The 23,150-nt window shown below is 44.8% G+C and overlaps 1 protein-coding gene across 9 annotated transcripts in view; it reads right to left on the bottom strand.

Annotated features, from left to right (window-relative positions):
- Positions 1–9,559: 9,559 nt before the first annotated feature.
- LOC140688381 (ankyrin repeat domain-containing protein 26-like) overlaps positions 9,560–23,150 on the bottom strand; it is a 129,447-nt gene continuing 115,856 nt past the window's right edge. For all 9 annotated transcript variants that reach the window (XM_072947046.1, XM_072947047.1, XM_072947051.1 and 6 more), the window contains 5 exons: positions 18,379–18,744; positions 17,595–17,800; positions 15,738–15,990; positions 10,996–11,041; positions 9,560–9,835 (listed from right to left, as the gene is read on the bottom strand). In XM_072947046.1, coding sequence (XP_072803147.1) covers positions 9,780–9,835; positions 10,996–11,041; positions 15,738–15,990; positions 17,595–17,800; positions 18,379–18,744 — 927 coding nt within the window. In that variant the 3' untranslated portion in view covers positions 9,560–9,779. The remainder of the gene's footprint in view (positions 9,836–10,995; positions 11,042–15,737; positions 15,991–17,594; positions 17,801–18,378; positions 18,745–23,150) is intronic.

The raw sequence follows: 23,150 nt of genomic DNA, 5'->3' as shown, positions 1-23,150 counted from the left end.
CCCACATGGAGATGCGCTATAGCACCAGCTGGACATATAGTGATGCTCACTTAAATATTTTTGAATGTATGAGTGTTCCTTACAAACAATCTGTCTTGAACTAAATAGTGAACTGTAACTTCACAGTCAAGATGGATAGTATACACTGTACGTTCTTCTTACATTAAGTTTAATGATTCTTTTAGTCTTAACAAACTGTTAGTAACTTTTATTATGTGAAAAAGAGAAGGAAAACGAGCCAGTGTTCAGCTAGCATTCCAGCACGTCTGCTCACTTCCAGGTCCACTACATGTCTTCTGCTGCTTGTTGTGATCACAAGAAATACATTTCTTTTGGATCAATTAACCGTTTATCCAAATAATCATTGTCATTTAATTTGTTTATGTATTCTAACCTGTGATCATATTTCATTTAAAAGTAGCTTGTGAAAGTAGCCTGGCATTTATCAGATTGTTCATCTTTGAAGGAAGGGATTATGTCTTTGTATCTCCTACAGAATCTGGTATTACCTGATTCTCATATCAAGTCTAGAACAATGCCTGCATACTTAAAAATTATTGAATACTAAATTAAAGAATAAGAATTATTTATGCTACTATAGAGGAGCAAATTGATGGGAACCAGATGGCCTGAGTTTTTAGTTTAAATCTCAGCTCCATTACTTATTAGCTGTGCCACTTTGGGCAGTAGATAATCCTTCTATTCCTAAATCACTTCTATAAAACAGAGCTCCATGAGTACCTGTCACATAGAGTAGTTGGTAAGAATAGATCATACACACACACACACACACACACACACATCACTTGGAACTGAAGCTGGCGTGTAGAAAAATCATACAAAGGTTAGTAAATGCTCTCTTTCATTGTTGTTGATATTATTATATTGTTTATATTATGAGGGAAAGTTCATTGAAACAAAAGTCTTGAACTCAGACTACGTTGCATTTATTTACACTCACTGGGCTGTATTTTGTTTAGCTGTAAATCAGTCATAAGACAGAAGAGTGATCCCTACTTTACAGGGATCAAGATGTTAGGATCAAGAAAACAGATATGTGAAAGCAATTTTAGAACTATAATGTTTTATTCAGTTGCAAGGAGAAGTTACTGTCATATTTATTCTAGGTGATAACTAATGAAAAGTGAAATAAAAACACATAGAGAGTTACCATTTTTGTTTCTTTTTAGAAAGGGCTCTCAAATATACTTATTTATTTCCAAAAGAGCCCAAATATATCACTGTGTTAATATTTATATGAATACTTTTAATATTTTATCAAAAACAATTTTATCATTCAAATTGGTCTTAATATTTCTTATTTCAGAGCTCTGAGGTTAAGATCAAATTCTAATTGAGAAGAAAAGGTAGTAAGACTCTCACACCATAAACGTGACACCTAAAAATACTTCACATTACAAAGCTGGGTATATATAAATTAGATGCATAAATAAACCATAGTATAGCTTTAGGCAGAATTTAGTGATCATTGTTGACTAGGTTTTAGAATAACTCACTTTTTGGCCAATGGGAAGATGGAGGATCAAAGATTAGTGACTTTAAGTTCATTGAATGAATGGCAAGATCAGGGTATTGAATGAAGCGCACTGTATCCTGACAAGTGCAATGGTGATGTGTTCTGTGAATTTGTGAAAGTCACCAAACTCCTGTCTTAGCTTTTCCAAGTTTAAAATTGAAGTCATAGTGTCTACTTGACAGGGACCATATAAGAATTCAGGTTGGTGCTTTGAAGATGTAGCAAGGGAGGGAGAGCCAGGTGCAGGCTCCTGGAAGAGAAAACACTTTGAGGTCCTTTGCATAAACACAGTACAGGGGTCTGAAGGGATACGGGCAGAGGCTGGATGACCTTGGCCACAGACCCCACCTCCAACCTCATCTTCAAGCCCCCTTCTATACCGATGCCAAAGTGATCACAACAGTGGTCCTTCTCGACCCAGCTCTGGTCTCTCGCTCAGCTCAAAGCCCCGCCTGATCCCACTGGCTGCAGGGAGGGTCTAGGCTCCTCCGCCTGCCCTTCAAGGCTTCCATGACCTGCACCCAACTCCCACCTTGCACTTACATTCCTGCTCAGTGGAGGCCCTGCAGTACCCCCAACTCACTTTCTCACTACCTGGCCTTTATTCAGGCTGTGACCTCTTGCCAGAGAGTTCTCCCAGGGGTGCTCCCCTGGCTCATGGTCCAGGCACCACCCTCAGTTCTGCAGCCCTGTGACCCACCCAGCCCACCTGGGTCCCTGCCCCTTGCTCATGTCTCAACCTCCATCCCTCAGCCCGGGCCTCTGCTCCCCTCGTTACCATCCCAAAGTGGAGAAAAGGAACGTCAGGGGTGAACTGGGTATGTAATAAAGGGTGATGTCTTGGAAAGAGAGGGGACAGGGCCCCCACCCACATGAGATGATGGCAGCACCTGGCACCGTGCGTCTCGGTGCACAGACACAGCCCCCGAGTCCCAGTGTCTGCACTTGCGTGGGTGGGAGGGGTGGATTGGGGCACAGCTCAGTGGTGGTGTGCGTGCTTAGCAGCACAAGGTCCTGGGTTCAATCCCATTTAAATAAATAAATAATCTCTTAGAAAAATCTTCATCTGTAACTTGGGGTCACAGACCCTTCTCTTAGCGCTACCATCAGAAATGAATGCCTGGTGCATGCAGCTCTCAGCCAAACATGGCCCCTCCCTCTCCACCCTACTGCCTCCCTGCACACCTCACAGGCCATGGCAGAAGCCACTGACCGCCTACCTGGTCAGACATCGCAAGGCCCATCTGAGCCAAACACTGACTGCCAAGCTTGCCAAGATGACCACCTCACTCTCGGATGCATCTGGTTACTTGAGCCAGAGCCCAGGCGGTCACATTCTCATTTGACTCAGAAGGGTGTGACATGTGGTATCTTGGCATGCACTGAAACGGCCAGCGGCTTGGGCAGACCCAGGGCAAGGAGGCCACCAGTCTGTCTAACAGGCCGTCTCCCACACTGGTTCCCGGCACCTGGCCTGCCACTCCCGGCCGTCTGCCCCCGCCGGCAGAAGCCCTGGGCTCCCCTCCAGGCCTCGGGCTGCAGATGATTCTCCTGCCTGGGGTGAGGGTGGGAGAGGGGGCATCAGCTCCTGCCTGCTCTTAGATCCCCACACTTGGACACTCTGGAGCCCACACCAGGAAGCCGAGCCTACACCCAGTCACCTGCTTCAGCCCCTGGGCCATGATGCTCTGCTGACCGTTCAGCTCAGTTTAGTTCAGGCTGCGTCAGGCCCCACTGTGCACCACAAACAGCACAGCCGGGTGGGCTGGAGAGAGGACACGGGGACTATGATCATGACCACGGCGATGACCAGGGCCGCCACTGGCTGTGGCCCGAGCACTCACTAAATGTTTCATGTGCATTAACTCACTGAAGCTTCCCACAACCCCAGGGCCTGAGTCAGTTTTATCATCTCCATTTTACAGATGAAGAAACAGACACACAGAGAGATTAAACAGCTCACCCCAGGCCACAAGCTGTGAGGGCAGTGGCGTGTGGATGCGCTCCAGAGTCCGGCTCCCACTGCTGCCCCGAGCGCGCAGCGGCTGCCGGCTGCATGGCTGGGCCCAGCGCTCCCCGCAGCGTGCTCGGAGGACTTGGCCTTGAGTCTGCTGGGCTCCGAAGCCCATGCCCAGAATCCCTATGCTTGTCAGCCTCCCTGCATGGTTACCATCATCCCTCAACCATTTCCACACACCGTGACCTCCGGCATCCTGGGGAACAAAGCCCTACGGCGTCCCCAGCTTTCTAAACTTCCAGGAGATATGAGGTCCCCCCCAGCAGCCACTTGCAGGACTAATTCTGTGCCTGCTCCTGACTGATCAGCCTTAACAGATTCAGTGACATCTCTCAAAACTGAATTTGGCTTCTCCGTCTTCTACTGATTTTATTGCAAAGGTTTTTATGGGCAAAGGTATCTCTGACATACACAGGTTGCCCTCCAGACCAAACCATCCCTCCCGGAGGGCTGTCCGACACTGCTGCAGGAAGTAGTCCAAGTAGGCGTGCAAGAGCCCAGGGACCCCCAGGGACCCCGGGGTCGTCAGGCACGGTGAGGGGAGCCAGCTTGCTCCTGCGTGAGTCACCCCCTATTTGTGGATATTTCCCACAAGTCACCGCAACACGTGGCTGGAACAGTGACTGTGACCCTCAGCAGCCTGGTGGCAAGAACAGGAGCTAAAAGTTCAGGAAGTCCTGAGTTCAAACCCCATCCTGCCTCTTCCTGGCTGCGTGACCTTCCCCAGTGACTCCGCCACTCTGGGCCTCTTGTTCCTGGTCTGTATAAACACCACGGCAATGCCCAGCTTGTAGCGCTATAAAGAGGCTCTGGAAGATGCTGGGTGCTGGGTAAGTGTATTCCCTCCCGACTCCACCCCTAGGAGTCCTTGCAGAACATCTGGCCTAAGGGCTGCAAACAGATGGCTCCTGGCTGCATCGCACCCGGCTGCCTCGCTTGGCCCACGCAGGCTGGAAGGCAGTGTGACGAGGCCGGGGTTGTTTCAGCCCAACACAACAGCAGCGCAAGCCACCGTCCCCGGTCACGTATGTGAGCTGCCTGCAGCCCTTTGCCAATGATCGGGACCCAAACACCTGACCATAAAAAGACAGGGATTGTGCATTTCAGAGGTTTTTACTAACTGGGGGTGGGGTGAGGGCTTCGTTTCTTCACTTCTTTGAGTGCAAGGAAGCTGCATATGGAAGGAGAATCATGGTGCAAAAAGACAAAAACGTCTCTGTGCTTCTGAGCGATGACTAGCTGGGCAGATGGTTTGCACCCAGCAGTTTCTGCTGTGACATATTCTGATGACCCTCCATAAGCCAGAGAATGTCCACTAGGCTGAGAGCTAGGCTGCAAGGAGCACTCCTGCGCGGCACCTTCACATCCACAGCCTGGTAGCTTCAAAAACCTCTCCTCAGGCCTTTTCAGGGTGACTCCCAGTAATCTCTCTGCAACACCTAAGAACATTCCAGAATATTCCAGTGTTCGCCGCCTAGATGAGATATGACACTTTGGGATCATTTGCACGTCTGCACCAGCAACCATGCACTTTAATCTGAATGGAACCAATTCAGAGGAATTTAATTAAATTTGCAAAAAGACAGTGTGGCAGAGGAAGTTCAGCCTGCTCACCTGTTAATCAAATATTCAAAGAACAAGTGAGGTGACGGCTCATCTCCTACAAAAGCACAGCTTTGTAAATAGACTGGTGAGATTGTAAAGTTTTAGAAAAATGAAGTTCTAAATGGACAACTGTCACGAACCCAAGCGGCTCAGCGGGCCTTTCTGAGCACGAAGGCTCCTGCTCGCTCCAGACGTTCTCACCTTGACGCGATGTTCCCAGGGAAGCCCTCGTGTGTCCCAGAACCTGAAGCGGGAGTAGCAGACCTGCCGCCCCTGAGGGGCCACGAGGGCTCAAGCCGAGCGGGGGGGGGGCGGCACCAGATGCTCCCCGAGGACCACACCCCGGGCCCCAAGAGCCAGTGTTTCCTGGCGTGGGTTCTGCCACCTCTGGGCTGCGGGGCTCCGGGCACATGCCCTGACCCCTCTGCACCTCAGCTTCCTCACCTCTGACAAGTCAGTGACGACGGACCTACCCTACAGGGACATGTTGAAGATTGAGCTAAACTGCTCGGAACAGTACTTGACCAAGAGGATTGCCCAGAAAATGTTGGTGACTATCCTGAGGAGTCCCTGCCGCATCTCCAAACCCAACCCCGCCCCCACCCCGGGCCAAAAGGACAGAGTTCCCCCACCCCACCCCCACTCCCACCAAGCACGACTTGACTCGGAAGAGCAGGGGACATTCCTTCCCCAGCTCCACCCCCGAGTTGAGACTAATTTTCCCCTCAATGTGGTCTTAACCCACCCCCGCTGCCAGGCCTGGCAACCAGCCCAACGGAGGCAACTGGACCTTTGCAAAGAGCACTGGAGTTGGAGTCAGACCTAGGATTGAGTTCCAGGTCTACCTCTTCCCAGGTGTAAGCAAAGATCATGCCACCTTCCCGAGCCTCAGTTTCCCCCTTTGTTAAATGGAAATTAACACCACCCACCTTGTGGAACTGATGTAAGGATCAACAAAAACTTGTCCATCAGCCATGAGCCCCATGGCCGTGGAAATACTGATGACCCTACACAGCACCCCCACCTTTTCACTGGCACTCACCAGCCGTCTATGAGGCAGGCAAGGCAGGCGCCCATGTTCCCATTTATCAGATGAGAAAGGTGAGGCTCAGAGAGGTTATACAGTCCACGTCAACCTTCTCTCATTGAGCAAAAGGCTGTGCAGGTGAGAAAGCAAACCTGCTGGATAAAGGAGTGAGTGGAAGGATGCACCAGGGCTGCAGGAGAAAACTAAGGGGTGCATGGATTTATCCAGGCAACGGCTGATTAACAGGCTGCAAGCACCGAGGCCCTGCAAAGGGAATGCTGGAGAACGGCGCTGGCTGCAGCTCAACACCTGCCAGAGGAAAGGGAGCTGCAGGCTACTCTCCGTTTCCACGGGAGTCCCCTTGAAACACCCCTCCCATGGCTGTCGTTCTTCTCTGCGGAGGAAGAGCGTGGGGTGAATGTGATGGAGGGAGGCGGGCACTCGACACCAGGATGCCACGGAAATTTCAAGGCCCGGCCCCACACCACCCACCCCCTCACCAGCAGAGATGACCAGGGCCCTGGGGCAGGCTTCGCCTTCACTCACGCCTCTGTGGGGCCACGACTGTTTCCGTGGCAACTGAACGAGGAGGAAATTGGCGATCGCATGTAAAACAGCATCCATCTCTCTTGCAGAAGGCTCCCTGCCGGCCAAGAAGGCTGGGTGTGCAGGGACACGGCCTGGGGTCAAATCCTGCAGCGTGACCCGGACGAGCCCCTGACCTTAGAGCCCCCTTTTCTCCTTTTCTCAAGTGCCTGCGGTGAGCGCAAAGGGATACAGCAGCCTTGCACCTCCTGCAGCTCCGAAGTCACTGGCTCCCTCGCTCCAAGTGCAATGTGGATGCGTTTGTGTGATCACCTACAACGGTCCAGAAGAAGTTCTCTGGTTCCTGAAGCAAATATCCGCTGAGCCATCCTGGGGGCAGGAGGGTGGCCGGCTCCCTGCATGCCCTCCTAGGACGTGGTGGCTGTCACGCACAGATGGAGAAGGAGAGCACGCATGGCTCAGCGGGGTCTCCAAAGGCTACCAGCTCCCGAGAGGGGTCATTCCCACAAGTGTTTACTGGGCACTTTGCGCCAGACCCATTTGCAGCCCTCTGCACCCGTTTTCCACGTAGTTCTCACAGCCACCCTCCAATTTAAGACATGCTATCCCTGCTTCTCAGATGGGAACACTGAGGCCCCAGAGGTCACCTGGAGAGGGGTGGCCAGCTAGACCCCAGGCCCTGGTCTCCCGAGGATAGCAGGTGGTCCTCACAACAGTCACCCTGGGACCCCACAGCCCTGCCGGGGCCGCCCCACCCTGCTGAGCTCCGAGCTCCAGAGCTGAAATCTCAGGCTCAGGTCCCACAGGGACCTCGGGGTGGGGCCCTCCAAGGCTGCTGCTCCATGTTCCTGTCCTTCTGGACCTGATCACTCTGCCCCTCCCACAGTCCCATGGCCACTCAGCCCTCCCATCACACCACCTGGCTCCTGCTGACCCACAGGGCAGCCAGACGGGGCCGTGGAAGCCAAGTGACCCTCTCCAGGAATCAGCTTATTTCAGGGTGGGGGCTTAGGAAGTATCTTCAGCTTCTGGCAGGCGTTCCGGATGGCTTCATTGGGGCCATAAATGCTCACAGGGCCGGATTCTACGTGGGCTGAGATGTGCGTAAGTCACACCTTCTTAGTGAGCCCTCTCGAGCAACGCAGACTCCATTTTTATTTTCCTTTCACAAAGGCAGTCTTCTGCTGCCGGGAGCAGCGACCCCACCTCAGCCTGGAGGACATGCAGGTGAGCTTCAGCTCAGTGGCTAGTGCAGTAGGAATAGCGGAGTTTGCCATGGATCTCTTCCCTGCAGGCGTGGCAGCTACCTGTGCTCAGGCTTGTGCTGGGGTGGGGGCGGGGAGTGTTCCTCCACCCTTCTAGGCTCATCTGGCTGGTCTGAGAATTAACCTGACGTGAGGCAGACTAACACGAGAAAAATAAACAAAAATTGAGTAATGTGTACTTCCTGTCTTTACCCATGGGAGACAGCCAGGGTAAACGGAATGAGCTCACCAAGAAGGCTGCGGCCCTCACCTTCAACGTCATCTTGCTGCAGGCAGCGGTCGGTTCCAGAGGTCGGTCACATGGAACACCCGGAGGCATGAGAAGGCCAGTTAGACAAGGGCCGGAAAGGTGTCACTTTGGTTTAGACGTGGGAGTCACCAGTGACTCGCTGCGTGGGAATGGAGGAAGGGGAAGACACACCAGGGTGGGTGGGGACAGACTGCTGGTGGGGAAGCAGGCAGATCTCTCAGGAAGTTTGTCGTCAGAAGTAAGACTGTCTGTTTCAAGTGAGAGGGAAGCAACAGGGAGGTGTTTACAGAGAGGGGAATTTGAAAACATCGCTGAGAAGGAAGAAGGTGCAAATCAACTAAGTAAAAGGAGTAGGACGGCTGGGCAGTGCGTGACTTTCTTCAGCAGCACTTAGACGCCTGGGGGGACATAAGGGGGAAGAGTGAGAATCAGTCTGTTGTGCAGCTGGGAGTTTTGCCAAGTAAGTGCGCTGAAAGGACAGAAAAGGGAATAAAGGGTATAAGCAGGAGTTACTAAAATCTCAGCTCCTGGAAACTGTCGAGAAGGAGAGTATTTCCTTTACCGTCTTACGTTCAGCAACTGGGAACCTGCAAATTAAACTGACTAAAGCAGATTACTGTGAGGAAAAAATTACGTATGGACACGTGCAAGAGTTCACAAAGCAATGGGACTTGAAGGGGTGGCTACAAGTGGGGGCTTACATACAATTTAACACGTGACAGGAAAAGGAGAAAGGCACTTTCTGAAAAACAAATGACTTCTTGGCGAGAGGGAAGAGCAAGAGAACTTACGGTAGAACAAGTGCATTTAGGAAAGAGAAATGACGCCTTAGGAGAATGTACGGGAGAGATGACAGGTTTGTGACAACGTCCGTTTGCGTCTGGTGCTCAGAACTTGTCTCTAATTTTAAGACTGTTTCCAAAAGGTAAGTAAATAAATAAGAGAAGATGAAAAGCCTGAGGCAGGTTTCATTTCTCCATGAGGAATCATCTGTGAATCAGTGTTTAAGGTAACATGCAGAAAGGCTGATGGCACCGTAACGATTGTTGGGATCCATCAGAACACTGGAACAGCCACAGCAGATCCAAACGCTGTCCGTCTAAATCTTTAGGTCTATAGACAGTGATTAACACTGGAAAATTCAAAAAAGCTATCAATCAACACTGCTCAACATCAACGACAAGTTTTGTGGGTGGTTGGGTGCTGTTTAAACAGCTGGCATCCGGGCTTGGTTTGAGTATATAATACTCCAAAGTGCTGGGTTTTATTCCCAAAATCTGCTTGAAAGTCAATGAGATGCAGAAAAACGTGGTTTAAAATACTTCATACATTTTAATCATGCACATAGAATGCAAGAGTATTTTCCCTTAATAAACAGTGTCAGTATCTTAACGGGAAATAACTAAAATGTTCAGCAAACAGCCCAGCAGGTAAAACGTTTACTATTTATCTTGTAGATCGTGCACTTTTTCTTCAAAATGTCCACATATTCTTGACGTGCTTTCGAAGTCAGATCTTCACTTAGACTTGACTCATCCATCAAGCCTACGAGAGAGTCCATAGGACTTAGATTCAAGTTCAGTAGTAGCTGGAAAGAAAATGAGAAAGAATTAGGTTCTTTACTTAAAATTCTTCATAGGTAACTCAATGTCAGCTTACTTTTTAAGAAAAGCTGAGACTTTTCCAAGTTTTAAGAAGAATGAAAAATACCTACACACAATTACAACACAAAACATAAGATTACTACTCTAGACTTTGCCCAGGGCTGCATGTTGAATTAACTGCTCTTGTGGCTAAGGATCAGAGCGCCTGGTTTTCTCATTCTTCATTCATTTACTCAGCAACCATGGGCTAAGGCACTGTGACAAGCACTGGAACCACAAGATGAAGATGACAGTCCACCCTGAACTGAAAGATCATGTACCGTAAACTGGCAAAATAGATGAACAGGCAGTTTCGGTACAGAGACATAAATGCCATGACAGGTATAAAAGAGGGCAGAGTTGAACACTCAGAAAGGACGTCCAGCTTTGTGTCAATATTGTCCCCTCTTTGGTGGCCGTGATGTGTAAGCAGATACCTGAAGGAGGAGGAAGTGTGGGAGGGAGAGGCAAGAAGCAAACACAAAGAGCAGAGGCAGGAAGGGCACCCGCGGAGCTGGACGCAGTCTGACCAGTCGCTGGAGCCAAGGGGCAGAGCAGGGGAGAAAAGAGATACGGCTGAAGACTCTGGCAAGAGCCAAATCGATGTGGGTGTTTTTCTTCCAAGCTAAGGAATTTGGGATTTTTCCTGAGGGCAAAAGGTTAACCAGTGACAAAGTGAATGACAAGAAATTGTCACCCACCAGGTGACGGCTATATGAACCGAGATTGCCTGAGTCTGGGTTTTTGGCCTCAGTCACTACCAGAAACTCGAGAAGCTGATGACCTCCACGCTTTCTGAAAACAGGTCCGTGTGCAGGTGACAGGCCCATGGGGACAGCAGGAGAGAAGGGCACAGCCAGAAATAGAGAACACAGACTTCTTGAGTTTTTTTTTTAAAGCTATGGATCATGATGAATAAATGAGGAATAAGTATATTTATCATTATGAATGAAATTATGCTCTCACATTTTTCATCAGCTATGTATAAGAAAAAAGCTTAACATTGTATCTGTTATTCAAGCAATAGAAAGAGGTGCCATTTACTGTTTAGAGTGTGTTTCAGAAATCAACGTCTAAATTTAATTCAGAAATGTTGGCAACATACCTTCTTTTAATTCTCTAGATACATTGTTTATCAGCTTCTTCCGCATCTGCAATAAGTCAAATATTTTTAATGTTTAAGTGAAACAAGAAACACGATCATAGGAATGAGTTAGCTTATGAAATGTGGCCTTTAAATAATACTTTTAGAGACTTGACTTAATGTGGGGATTGCTTAAATAGAAAAATAATCACATGAATAAAATAAAATAAATTCCTACTTACTTTGATTTTAGATAACAGAGAACACATATCTGTGAGGCTACTTAGATTCCCCTGATGAAAAGCACAGTAAACACTGCCCTGTCTGATACACATAATCTCAGAGGGCAACGCCCGATCTTACTGGCACGAAGAGTTTCAACAGTTCAAGTCATGTTTCACACTGAATGCATTGCTCTGCAGTTCTTAGAAAAACTGCCCTTTGTAAAAGTTTAGCTTTTTTTAACTTGAATGGATTTTTCCTTAAAATGAGCTTTCCATTCCTGCACTTTTAGAAAACTAAAATTTTAAGGTCTGTTCTATGCTAATGTTTTTAGCACAGAATCTTAGACACATAAAATGAAGGAAGGGGTTCTGTTATAATGTCAAGTGAAAATTCTACTGGCAGACAAGTTAAGCAAATGTATTTTGCTCTCTGTAGATGACTAAAATATTTATGTCAGAAAATCTGCTTGAAGAGAAGGAGAGGCTAGCGCCAGTTTTCAAAGTTGGTTTCTGATTCACAACTTCCGAGAGCTAGAAACAAGGAGAACAATACCTAATTCTTTAACTGTAACTTTGTTTCCCTTCTAGAAACTAGGGCCAACTTTTTGAAATTTGACTTAATTAGTTACGTATTTAATTATGAAATGTGTGGGGACACTTCAAACTACAAGTGTCCCCATCTAGAGTGCTCTTTTAAAAACCTTTCTTATGAAAGTCACCCGCTCACTAAACAGGTTCTAAACAGTACACCAGACATAAACACTGCGGTGGTAACAGCGACATGAGAGCCGAGGCTTCTGTAAATGTTAGGTGCAAAGACAAAATTTGGGGCTACCGTTTGCCAATATTTTCAGAGACTGTTTTCCATAACACTGTCTGACAAGAGCGTTCTAGAGAGGCCTTATGCCATCAACAACATGACAACAGTGCCAGGAGAGTCCTGTGAAGTGAAAAACGCCTAGCAGATGAAGGGAGAAGCCTTAACAGAAATAATTTCATATAACCATTAATAAACACTATGCAAAATGTAGATCACACTTTTACACGAGTTGAATGTAGATTACTCTCTTTTCCTCTGCAAAGCTATTTTCCTAAACACGTACTTCTGGGACCCTTATGCTTATTTCTAGGTGAGGACCCCCATGTCCAGATGGTGGAAGTGGTCTGAAGTCCAACATTAATAAGGAGAAGGCACCTGCAGTTTTACTTAAACTTTTCCATTTAACAAAAACACAGTAAGGTGAGAAAATTATACACAGGAAGACAATGTATCAGCAAGTTTTAATTCTAATGATTTTTAATTAGGAGGATTCTCTCATAACTGGCGGTTTGCAGACTATGTCCCATAGAAATGGAAGGTCCCACTGGGGACACTGCAGGATTGAGGTCAAAACTGAGGTCACAGGCTGGAAGATAATGCTGCCCTTTCCGAGATCAATTTGATAAAAACAGACTTGTCACACACGTAGACACACATGTTCATTACCAAAGTGAATATATTTTCAGATTATTGATACTTTTAAGTTAAAACTTGGTATTGTTCTTATTTTAAACGTTATAAAAATAAGTACAATTCCAGAAATGTAATAAAATCAAGTCATTTAACCACTCTGATTCATCATACTGTTGTAAATAGGTTAATGAAGGAAATGACACTTGTCAGCATGTAACTATTAAATACATGTATTTTGCTGCAGAGAAAAGAAATGAGAAAGAATTTGTTGATCAAGGAGCTAAAAAATTAACTACAGAGAAAAAAGTGAATGAAAGAAAAAGAACTGGAAGAAGCTGAGTGACTGGCTTTCAAAAGATAACACGCTTCCTCATTTGTCCATTCAGACAAAATGAAATGAGGCCAGGAGGGAGTCCACAGGGCAGAGAGCTGATAGCAGAAACAAGGTTACTGAACTCTGCTCCTGCCTTACGAGAGGTGAGCTTAACTACTGTGATAGTTTGATTAGAATTAAAATTCAGAGTGGATGTGCCCTGCCTTGGAAGCCTACTTTTAAAAGAAACGTGACCAGATCCTGCTGAGACGCAGTGCTGTGTCATGTAAAAAGTTAAAGTCTTAGGAATATTAATCGTTTTAGCTCTGGTGCACTGGTATAATCCCATTTAGAAAAGGGGCAGCTAAACTGAATGGACATTTGAGAAATTTAAAAATTAGTTAAATAAATCATTAGAAGATGTTTGAAAGTGTCAGTAATACACCAAAAGTCCAAAATCGGTGAGTGTAAAATTCAGTGTTCCTATTTAAAATAGATTTGAAGGACATTTATTAACTATTGTGGCCATGCTTCATGTTAGGCACACCAATACTTAAAAACTCTTGAACATAAAAAAGTCTTAAAAACAGAGAAATTTTCTCTGTTATAATACTGTCTGGGATCAATTTTTAAGTTTTCAGTTCTCAGAAAAAAATTCTATGTGCAAGAAAATCTAACAGTGACGTATCTGCTCAGGCTAATTTTAACTTTTTGTATTTTATAGTAATATAATTGAGTAACATAATTGAGTAAAACTGTAAAATTGCTTCTGACATGTAGGACAAAACATCCCAGAAATAACTAGAATGTGAAATCTGAGGGTACAAACTGGCAAAACAGATATGGGGTCCATCTATTACCACTACAACAATGTCAAGGGACAAGGCCGTACTTCACGCAGCAGTAAGAGAGGCAATAAACCCAAGTGTTATCAACTGGAAAAAACTTGCTTCGACCACCAGCACCACTAAAATCACAGACGTAGAGCAATACTTCTGTCAAGTTAGAAAAAAAATGCTGAGTAAGCTGGAACTTCACAGTAGGAACAGTCCAAAATGTTAAAACCTTGCACATAAAGGAGAATGTTACATTCAATCCCAATGCCATTTTTGACATTTTGCTTTCTAGAACCATAGCTGAAAAGCTGTGGAAGTCTGTTGTTTTGTTAAGCCCCATGCAAAAACCCATCCCTTTCTGTCATTTTAAACAGTATGTTCACAGCTCGCATAGCATTACTTTATGTTTTCCCAGCAGAAGTAATTACCTCCCTAGCAATTCCACAAGGCATCTTCTTTCTCTAAGTCTAAGAAATCTGTAAGCAGTAACAGTACAATAATAGCTCCTGTGAGGCGCCCGGCAGCGCTGAGGGAGCCGTGTCTCTGCACCCGGACAGAGCGGGGCTTGTTAACCTCCCTGCTCAACCCAGCATGATTCGGCCCCACAGCCCCACGGCCCCACAGAAGAACTACATATACCTTGGAACTACAACACTGAGTTTAAAATAAATTATTTTCCTGTGTACCTACAAGTACTAAAAAACAGACACCTCTTTCCTCCAAAAGCATTAAAAGAAACTACTGTCCTCAGGAGTCTTCTCCTGCATTGCTTTTGCACTCACACTCTTCCACCATCATCCTGCAAAGAGACACACTATCGATTTCTTGGTGACAACTAATGAAAACATTTCGAGTTTGCATCATGCTTATCCACTGGCGGGAGTGTAAGCCATGCATTTTTTTTTAACACCACGCAGTCCGGTTTCATGACTCTGAAGCACTTAGGCTCAATTTACCCACAACACTGTCTATGAAACCTGAGCTTTTTTCTTCTTTGATTTATTATGACATGAAGCCAAGTGAGAAAAAGCAGGTTGAGACCTCACTCAACAAGGGCCCGTGCTACCCTTCTCTGCATCAAGATCACGAAAACACCATCAAACCAGAAACCCACGTGCACCGATTTCAATGGCTATTTTAACAATGATACACAATGAAAACTGGTTGTAATTTAAAGACTCCCTATCATTGCCACCTCGGTATTCCTGCAGGTGAGGGCAAGACAGAGACATAAGCGAACTTCATTTTAAAAATTTAAATATTTGCTTTACTTGACTACATCTTTAGAAATGTCCTACAATTGCTCAGTAAGACATTTTATAACCATTAAAATAACAATGCTGTAAGTAAAATAGCAATTAAGAATGTACTCTTACAGAAGAAAATGATAAAAATTTTAAACTTAAAAACAGAACTTAGTGTTTTTAGTGTTACAAGTTTATTGAATTCACAAAAAGAATTTACCTTGGATTCCTTTAAATAAAAAACATCCATATGTGGTTAAGTATCTCGATGCCAATCATTTACTTATGCTGAGGGGTAGAAAAACTGGGGTGCAGCAAAACTTGAAAATGACTATGAACCAATGCCAAACCGAAATCAATCAGAAGCTACGCCAAACATTGGAAAGTGTATCTCTAGTTATTAGGCAATAATACTTAATTTCTAAAATAGAATTTAAAATGGAGCTTTTTAAGAATTTTAAAATTTGTCACTTTAGTTGCATTTATTGAATAAAGTTTATGACAGGTATCTCTTGAAAATTACAAGTCCTGGGACTTCAAAAATAAAATTTCTGTCTCCTTCATTAGCACGATTAATTATGGCTTTTACTTAGTGTGCGTAAGTCAAATAAACAACTCAGAATCTCATCAAATTAAAAACAAGAATTGTATCAGAAATCTGAAACCCAAGGGAAAGAAGATAACATAACTAACCTTCAATAGATCGCTCATGCTGGTTGTAGGGTGTGGAAAATTCCTGAAGCGCCTTTTTCGAGTAGGACGACTCCTTTCAGGCTCCATGCTAGTACTAGAACTTTCAGCAGTACTAGAACTTTCAGCAGTACTAGAACTTTCAGCAGGAGGTGGTCTGTCAACAGGCCGTGCGGGAACAGAGCCGAGGAAAGAACTCTTGTGCTGTTTCTCCAGCTGAAGTTCAGTGTTCATCTCAGCCAGCCTCTCATTAGCCCTGCAAGGATCGCAAAGCACAGATTTCATTCATTTTGTTTTCTTCCTAAGTGATGTGTATTTCTGAAGTTGCTATAATTGTAAACAGATTGTCCCATTAAACTGCGTTTTAACACCAAAAATACATCAGCAAAGACCTACTGTAAATGATTACAGTTTAAAACTGCCCTAAAGAAGGACGTATGTCCCTGGGGGGGGCCCTTAACTAACAAGTACTTCAAAGTGGGGAGAGTCAGAGATGGAGACGCCCCCACAGAGGACCCCCACTGCCTTCTGCACTGGCTGCACCTAGACAAACTCACCCTCAGGAAACCAGTTCAGAAATAAAAACTAAACCATCCCTCAAAGCCATTTTCAAGCATTTGCTTTCACCCCCCTTATATACACATTCACGCATTACCTGGGAGAAATCAAGCATGCGGCACTGAGGAACAGTTTAGAGCCACCACCTCTGGGGGGCACCAGGCGGCAGAGTCGATGGTGGGAAAGAACTACGACAGCGCCAGGGGGCAATTTCAAGGGTCCCCCAATGTCCCAAAGCTCACTTTGTTACTTTGCTTTTACCAGAGGCCTACATCAGCACCTGTTTTCCATAACCAAAAAAAAACTTCAAGCGGATTTTCACTTTCATAAAAAAAAAAAAAAAGCTAAAAGCCAGAATAGCACTGGGTGCTTGTTTTAGCCCAAGCCATCAGGGGGGCAATGGGCACCCCGAGCAGCGAGAGGGGGCCCCACCGAGCTCCTTTCCCAGAACCACGCTCAGTATCCCGGCATCACGCCGCCACGGCTTTGGACTGTGTCTGTGAGCACCTGTGCTTTATGCATTATTTATTTTATGCATCCACCAGCAAGATGTGTCCTAAGGTAATTGCCTTTTTGCTTTACACCGACAACTTTCATAGGAACACTCTAGTTTTGGATAGCGGGGAGACCTGTAGCTCATAACACTGCTACTCAGGCACCAGAGGTGGGACCTGCCCTTTCGGTCTTCCACACACCCCCTCGGGCAGGCCACCATATTCTTTTTAGCCACTTTGTGAACCACTATACTGCCCTTCACCCAGATGTGAACTTCCCCCTATTCCCCAAGCATGCCTTTACGTAGCGGAGACAAACTTAGAAGGACACAGTACTTCGTCTCAGGGTGCCCACGAGCGGTGACACCAAATATCACAATCAAGAAAGTAAATTCACCAAACACCAGAATTGGGCCCCTTGGGTTTATGTTGTACTCTTCCAAAACACAGTTAACTTTAAACTCATTAACATTTCTATTTATGGGAATTCCAACTAGAAATTTTGTGATAATATGGCTGTCTAAATTACGAAGTTTGCAAAACCCCTAGCTTAAAGACTAGACCAGGTTAAATATATGCAAATATAAAAAATAAAGTCATGTAAAAGCAGCAAAAGGCAGGGAGATGCAAACTGCCCTGGACTGACATTTTAAACGAGAGTTCATTTACTAACACCATTTCCCAAAATTACACTGTCTAGTCAGCATTCACTTGCTACCCACCTCACGAACCTGGCTCAATAAAAATCATGACTTAGAGGCAAATTAGTGACCTAAATTATTTTGTATCATTCTACATTTTGACTTACGAGTTTAGTTGATTTGCCAGTGACACTCTATTTTTTAGCTCTTCCAGGTACAGCTGCCTGTATTTTTCCAATTCTTTTTCATTACAATCCAACTGAGAAGTTTTCCTTCTCAGTTCCGTTTCCAGGTCTTGAACTCTGCGTTCCATCTGACTGACTGAAGCGCGTTTACACTCTCTGAGCAAGTCTTCCTGAGATGCTGCTTGTGCCTACAGCAAATTAAAAGGACACAATTTTAAAAATACTTACAACCTGAGTAATTACAGTATATTTGTTCCCTTTAGTTTTGAGTCAGTGATTCAGAGAGCAATTTTAAGTGTGAAAAAAAGCTGAACTTTAAAATACTTATCATCAATGTCAAGTGAATTAAATCTGAATTATGAAATGAAAGTGGAATCACCCTTACATTAGTACTCATGTAATGTGATAGTTCAAAGAATAATAGGATCAATCTAAACTTTTAAAAATTGAAGAATACAACCTAGGAGTAATCCAAGAATGTGGCACAGTATTACATCACAACATATGCTTTTCCTCCTAGTGGTCTTGATTTACACCAATTGGTCTTAAAAACGATTGTCTAGTGAGAGTTGTTCTGAAACATCAATTTAGTGATAGTAATGATGGAAACTGAATTATTTAAAGGGAGTAACAAATGCGGCCTTCCTTCCAGAAATCTACAAAACAAACTGCTATATGGGAAGTAGAGGGAACACATAAAATGTACACATCCGAACTGTAATTCTCAGCGAAGTGAGTTAAAGCACCTTACAGATCAGTGTCTCACCTGTAAAAACTGGCTGATTTCTTTCAGTTTTTCTACTACATCATGTCTTCCTTGCTCTTCAGTTTCCCATCTGTACTGCATAGCTCGCCTGAGCTCTTTCAGTGCTTCTACTACAGCCCGTCTTGCTTGCTCTTCAGTCTCCCGTTTGTCCTGCTCCACTTGACTGTGCTCCACTGTATTCATTTCGAGGTGACGTCTGAAGTTTACTGCTTCTTCCTCCAACTTCTTCTTCTCCTCCTCTAGTGCTTCACATTTCTTTTGCATCTGTTTCACAGATAATATCTCCTTTAGAAGAAGCTGAGTTTCTGCACTCAGATGGAGAAGTACTGAAGACGTAGATTCCTCTTTTGCTGGAAGATCAGCATTCTGCGTGAAAAAGGTAAAATTGTTTGGTAATGAGTTTAGCAGACTGAAAACAGCCTAACTCTAACCCAGCATCAAAGGTTGAAATAAATTCAGTTACAATAAAATGGTATATCTACCTTGTGGAATGGAGAAACTCAAACTACTCAGAAAATCAAGAAAAAAAGTTCAAACCACCAAGAGTCACAGAAATATACTGTTTACTGTCATCATCTTTGTTATACATTTGTACTTGATTTTACACTCTTATGTTTCTGTAATTGTTTCATGTCTTTCCTACATAAAATGACTACAAGGCACCTCTTAGTAGAAAGTCTCTTACCCTTTCCTTCCCCAAGTCTTAACTCTTCATGATTTTTAAAGTTTTAGGGAGATCATATTGAGTTACTTAGGGCTGAATTAATAAATGCCTCCCAAAACAAGACTTTGAAAAAAAGACTGCAATTAATACATCTTACAAATATGGATTCTAATGCCATAAGCCTTCTCTGAACTACAAATATCTTATGCTTGTTTGAATTGCACTCCAAGGAGCAATGAATGATTCACAGAGTTAAGGAGAAATCCATCTCCTAGTGTAGTGGTTTAGTAAGATGACCCATACATTTTTCTAAACAAACAAAACAGCCTTCATTCTTGTAATCCTGTGTGGTTCTCCACAAAACAAGAGAACATACTCAACAAAAACAAACAAAAAAACTTGCTGGAATTTCAGTGACACTGACTTGGGAAGAACTGCTCTCCTTCAGATAGAAGGATTGTTTGCTAAAACAAGGCAGGCGGAGGTGGTGGTTGTAAAACATCTCTACAAATTCCTTGACACTTCCCCTGCGAAATTCCCTCCCCTGAAGTAGGTACTGGCCTCAGTTAACTGGTTTCTAGGGGACAGAATGTGGGGGCACTGCTGTGTGATTTCTAAGGCTAAATGGCCTCTTTCACTCCATAGGGATGCTCACCCTTAGAACCCAGTCACCACGCTGTGAAGCCCAGGCCACCTACTGAGTCTTTGTACACACAGCTGTCCCAGCTGATGACCCCAGGGAATATCCTTAACCAAAGCCAGCTCCAACTTCCAGACATGGGCATGAACAAGCCTTTAGATTATTCTACAGCCCGCTTGATGCCACGTGGAGAAGAAATGAGCTGGCTCCACTGAGCCTTGTCTAAACACACATTTGGGAACCAAGCAAATGCTGTTTTGAGTCACCAGGTTTTGAGGCAGTTTATTATATAAATTATTAGCAATAAGTAACTGGCACAGATATTGATATTAAAAATGGGACACAGCCATTAAAAAAGAACCCAAAATGTGGGGATGCCCTTGCACCTGGAGGTAGGCGAAACCTGAACAGATGTAGAGAAGAGTAAGAGTGAAAACCCAAAGTGTCCACAAGACTGTGAGTGGAAGCCTGAGGGCCCTTGAAGGGCTGAGAGTGACGGCTTCTAGGCCAGGGAAGAAATGACGACCCTGAAACCGGAGGCAACGGGACTCTTGCTACCGGACAGCTGAAAGTAAAACTGATGAGATACGCTAAAACAAACAAAAAAATTATTAAATAGAAAGGAACCAGGACTCACTGGGTTCAAATATCTGTATCCCATTAAAAGCATCTCCACATGCCCAATGGTCACATAATGGGTAAGCAGAGAAACGGTTTCTGGGCGAGGATCAAATCTAGGGTGCTGCCAGGAAAGCAGTCTAAAGATGAAGCCAAGACTTTGTTAAGACCTTGGAAAGATTTAACGTGCTGCCTCAAATTCCTTTAAAGATCTTAAAAGCATAAGAATTTCAAAGGCATGGCCCCCCAACAGCTTCACAGGAAGCCCAAGGTGAAAGTTTATCTCAAAAAGACGTGAGAGTAGCCTTTCCAATGGCAGGAACCCCAATAAAATTCACAGGAAATTCAAAGTTTTAAAGAGAACTGTGCTAGCAAAACTACTGCTTGCTAGCTTGGACTGAAAGAGACAAGACAGTGCAAAATGGGAAGAGGCCTTTGGGTTTTTCTTAGAAGGTCTACAAGGAGGAAGCTGGCTGGAGAGAACTGCTCAGCTGCAAACACAGGTCACTGCTCATGAAAGGGACAGAACAAAGAGCTCAGAGAGGGCAGCGAAGGAGAACCCCTCCCAGGGTTAGGACTAAGTCCTAATCAAAGAGCCGGCAGCATCAGGCTGCATTGCAGAACTGCTACAGGCCAGCGTGCCTCCCATCTTCCATCTGTGAGCGAGGGAGCCCTCAGCAGTTCAGCAGAATGTCGGGCGTGGGGCGGCAAATAACCCGTGTCTCCTTATCCTCAAGCCTCAGCACTGAGAGGCGTGTACCCAAGGGCTGTACTCCAGAAAGCTGGAGCCTGAGCCTAACACCACAGCGACTGAGGCCTGCTCACGACCGAGTAGGGACAAGTGGATTTCTCGTATGGAAGCAGTAACAAAACATTGTGGCTAGTGAGTAGATTAGGCTGGTTTTTGAATGTCTCCATAAATTTTCAAAATTAGTTCCATAAAAAAGAGAATATGGGCCAACCTTAAGTGCCCTGCTCCTAATGAACAGAAAATGGTGAAAGTGGCACCGAGTGAACTGCAGGGCTCGGTTTGAAAAGGCATTTCAGCTTCTGCCTCGCTCTTAACCCTGGAACCCAGTCTCAGGCAGGCAAGCTCAGGCCACAGAGACAGCTTCCGTGTTCCAGGGGAGGTGGTCCACCTGCCCGCCCCACCTAAGCCACAGCCCACCGCCGACATCAACCATCAGACATCAGTGGATGAACCTTCACGTGATTCCAGGCCCCTGCCTTCGAGCTGCCCCACCTGAAGCTGAGAGGAATAGAGGCCAGCTGTCTGGGCCACACTTTTCCTAAGGGTAGGTTGTGAACAAAATAAATGCTTATTTAAGCCACTGAACTTTGGGGAGTTTGTTAGGCAAAAACAGATAAACAGAAGAGTGGATAAAAAAAGATAGTATGAAATGTAACTTGAATAGAGTAGAAATTGGTCTCCTATAAACTGGAAAGTAACAAACGTTGAGATTAACTTATTAATGACAAAGTGCTGATGAGAAACAGCACGTAACTGAAAGACCTCAGAACTAGTGAGAAGGAAGGTACTTCAGAGTTCCCTCCAATTACAGCTTCTTACAAACAGGCATGTATTTCACAGTCTCCCCTCAACTTTCAGGATAAGGAAGCCTGGTAAGCAAGGAGACACAGGATTTGATGTCTAATAATTGAAAAACAACTAGAAATAGTTTACCAAAATCAACCTTTTTACCTCATTTCAACGAACTGAACTTCTAAGTGACAGGCAGCTTTGAGAACTTACTAATCTAGCACTCACTCTTCATTTTCCTTTCCTCAGAGAGAAAATAAAGTATTATGGAACCATAAATGTAGTGTCCTTTGGCAGTATTTAAATTAAATACAATTTTTCCTTTACCTTACTTAAAAGCTCGTTGGTAAGGGAAGGTAAGACTGTCTCAGCTTCATGTTGTAGCACAATGCTTCTCCATATAACACAGACTGGCTTTGAACTTTTGAAATTCAAATTACGAATCTGTTATCTGTTTCTGATAAACTGACTGAATATTATCTAATCTTTAACAGCTGTACTCTGGGAAAATTGTCCTTGGATGGGATGAAATATTTATTTCATTCATTATGCATTAAGCTATACAATACAGCTAGGCACCTCTCCTTTTAAGTAAAGCGAGGTAGACACAGGGAGCTGAGAATGCAGGATCTGCACCAAGAACAAGATCGGCACCAGAGTGACACACAGGAACCAAGCCAAAAGAGGACTTCATCGTGCACCGCAAGATGATGGATTAGAGAGGCTTCCAAAGAGGAAGGTTGAATTAATCTTCTCCAGGCTTAATCTTTTGCCTCTAGTAGTGAAATCTATGGATGAGTCTATGAATTATAATGAGGGCAACATAATGAAGTGTATTGCAGACTGAGTCAGCAGATCCCGTGACCATGATTTGATGGAAACTGGAGTGAAGTGGGAGGCACTGGGTGAGAAACTAAAGGTCTGAACGGGGGGAAGGAATGGACTTTACCTTTGCAAGCCTACTTTCTGTCATGTCACAGAGTCAGCAAGGCATAAGCTGGCCACAGGCCCCTTCAGGACGCAGCAGATCTCCACAGAAGTGGAGTTACAGACATTCCGTGACACTGACATTTTATTATGATGTAAAACAACTGGTACTATGCAAGAAGACTCAGAAAGAGTTCTCATAACATCTGAATTGGTACTGGCATGGGACAGACATAGATCAATGCATCACCACTGAGAATCTGAAAGAAACCCTCACATTTACGGTCAATTGATTTTCAATACGAGTGTCAAATAACTGAATGAGACAATAATAGTCTTTTTAACAAATGGTACAGGGACAACTGGATATCCACATGCAAAAG

The sequence above is a fragment of the Vicugna pacos genome, chromosome 22 (genome assembly GCF_048564905.1).
Source record: "Vicugna pacos chromosome 22, VicPac4, whole genome shotgun sequence".
Taxonomy (NCBI): domain Eukaryota; kingdom Metazoa; phylum Chordata; class Mammalia; order Artiodactyla; family Camelidae; genus Vicugna; species Vicugna pacos.
This window is presented reverse-complemented; position numbering and strand designations above follow the sequence as displayed.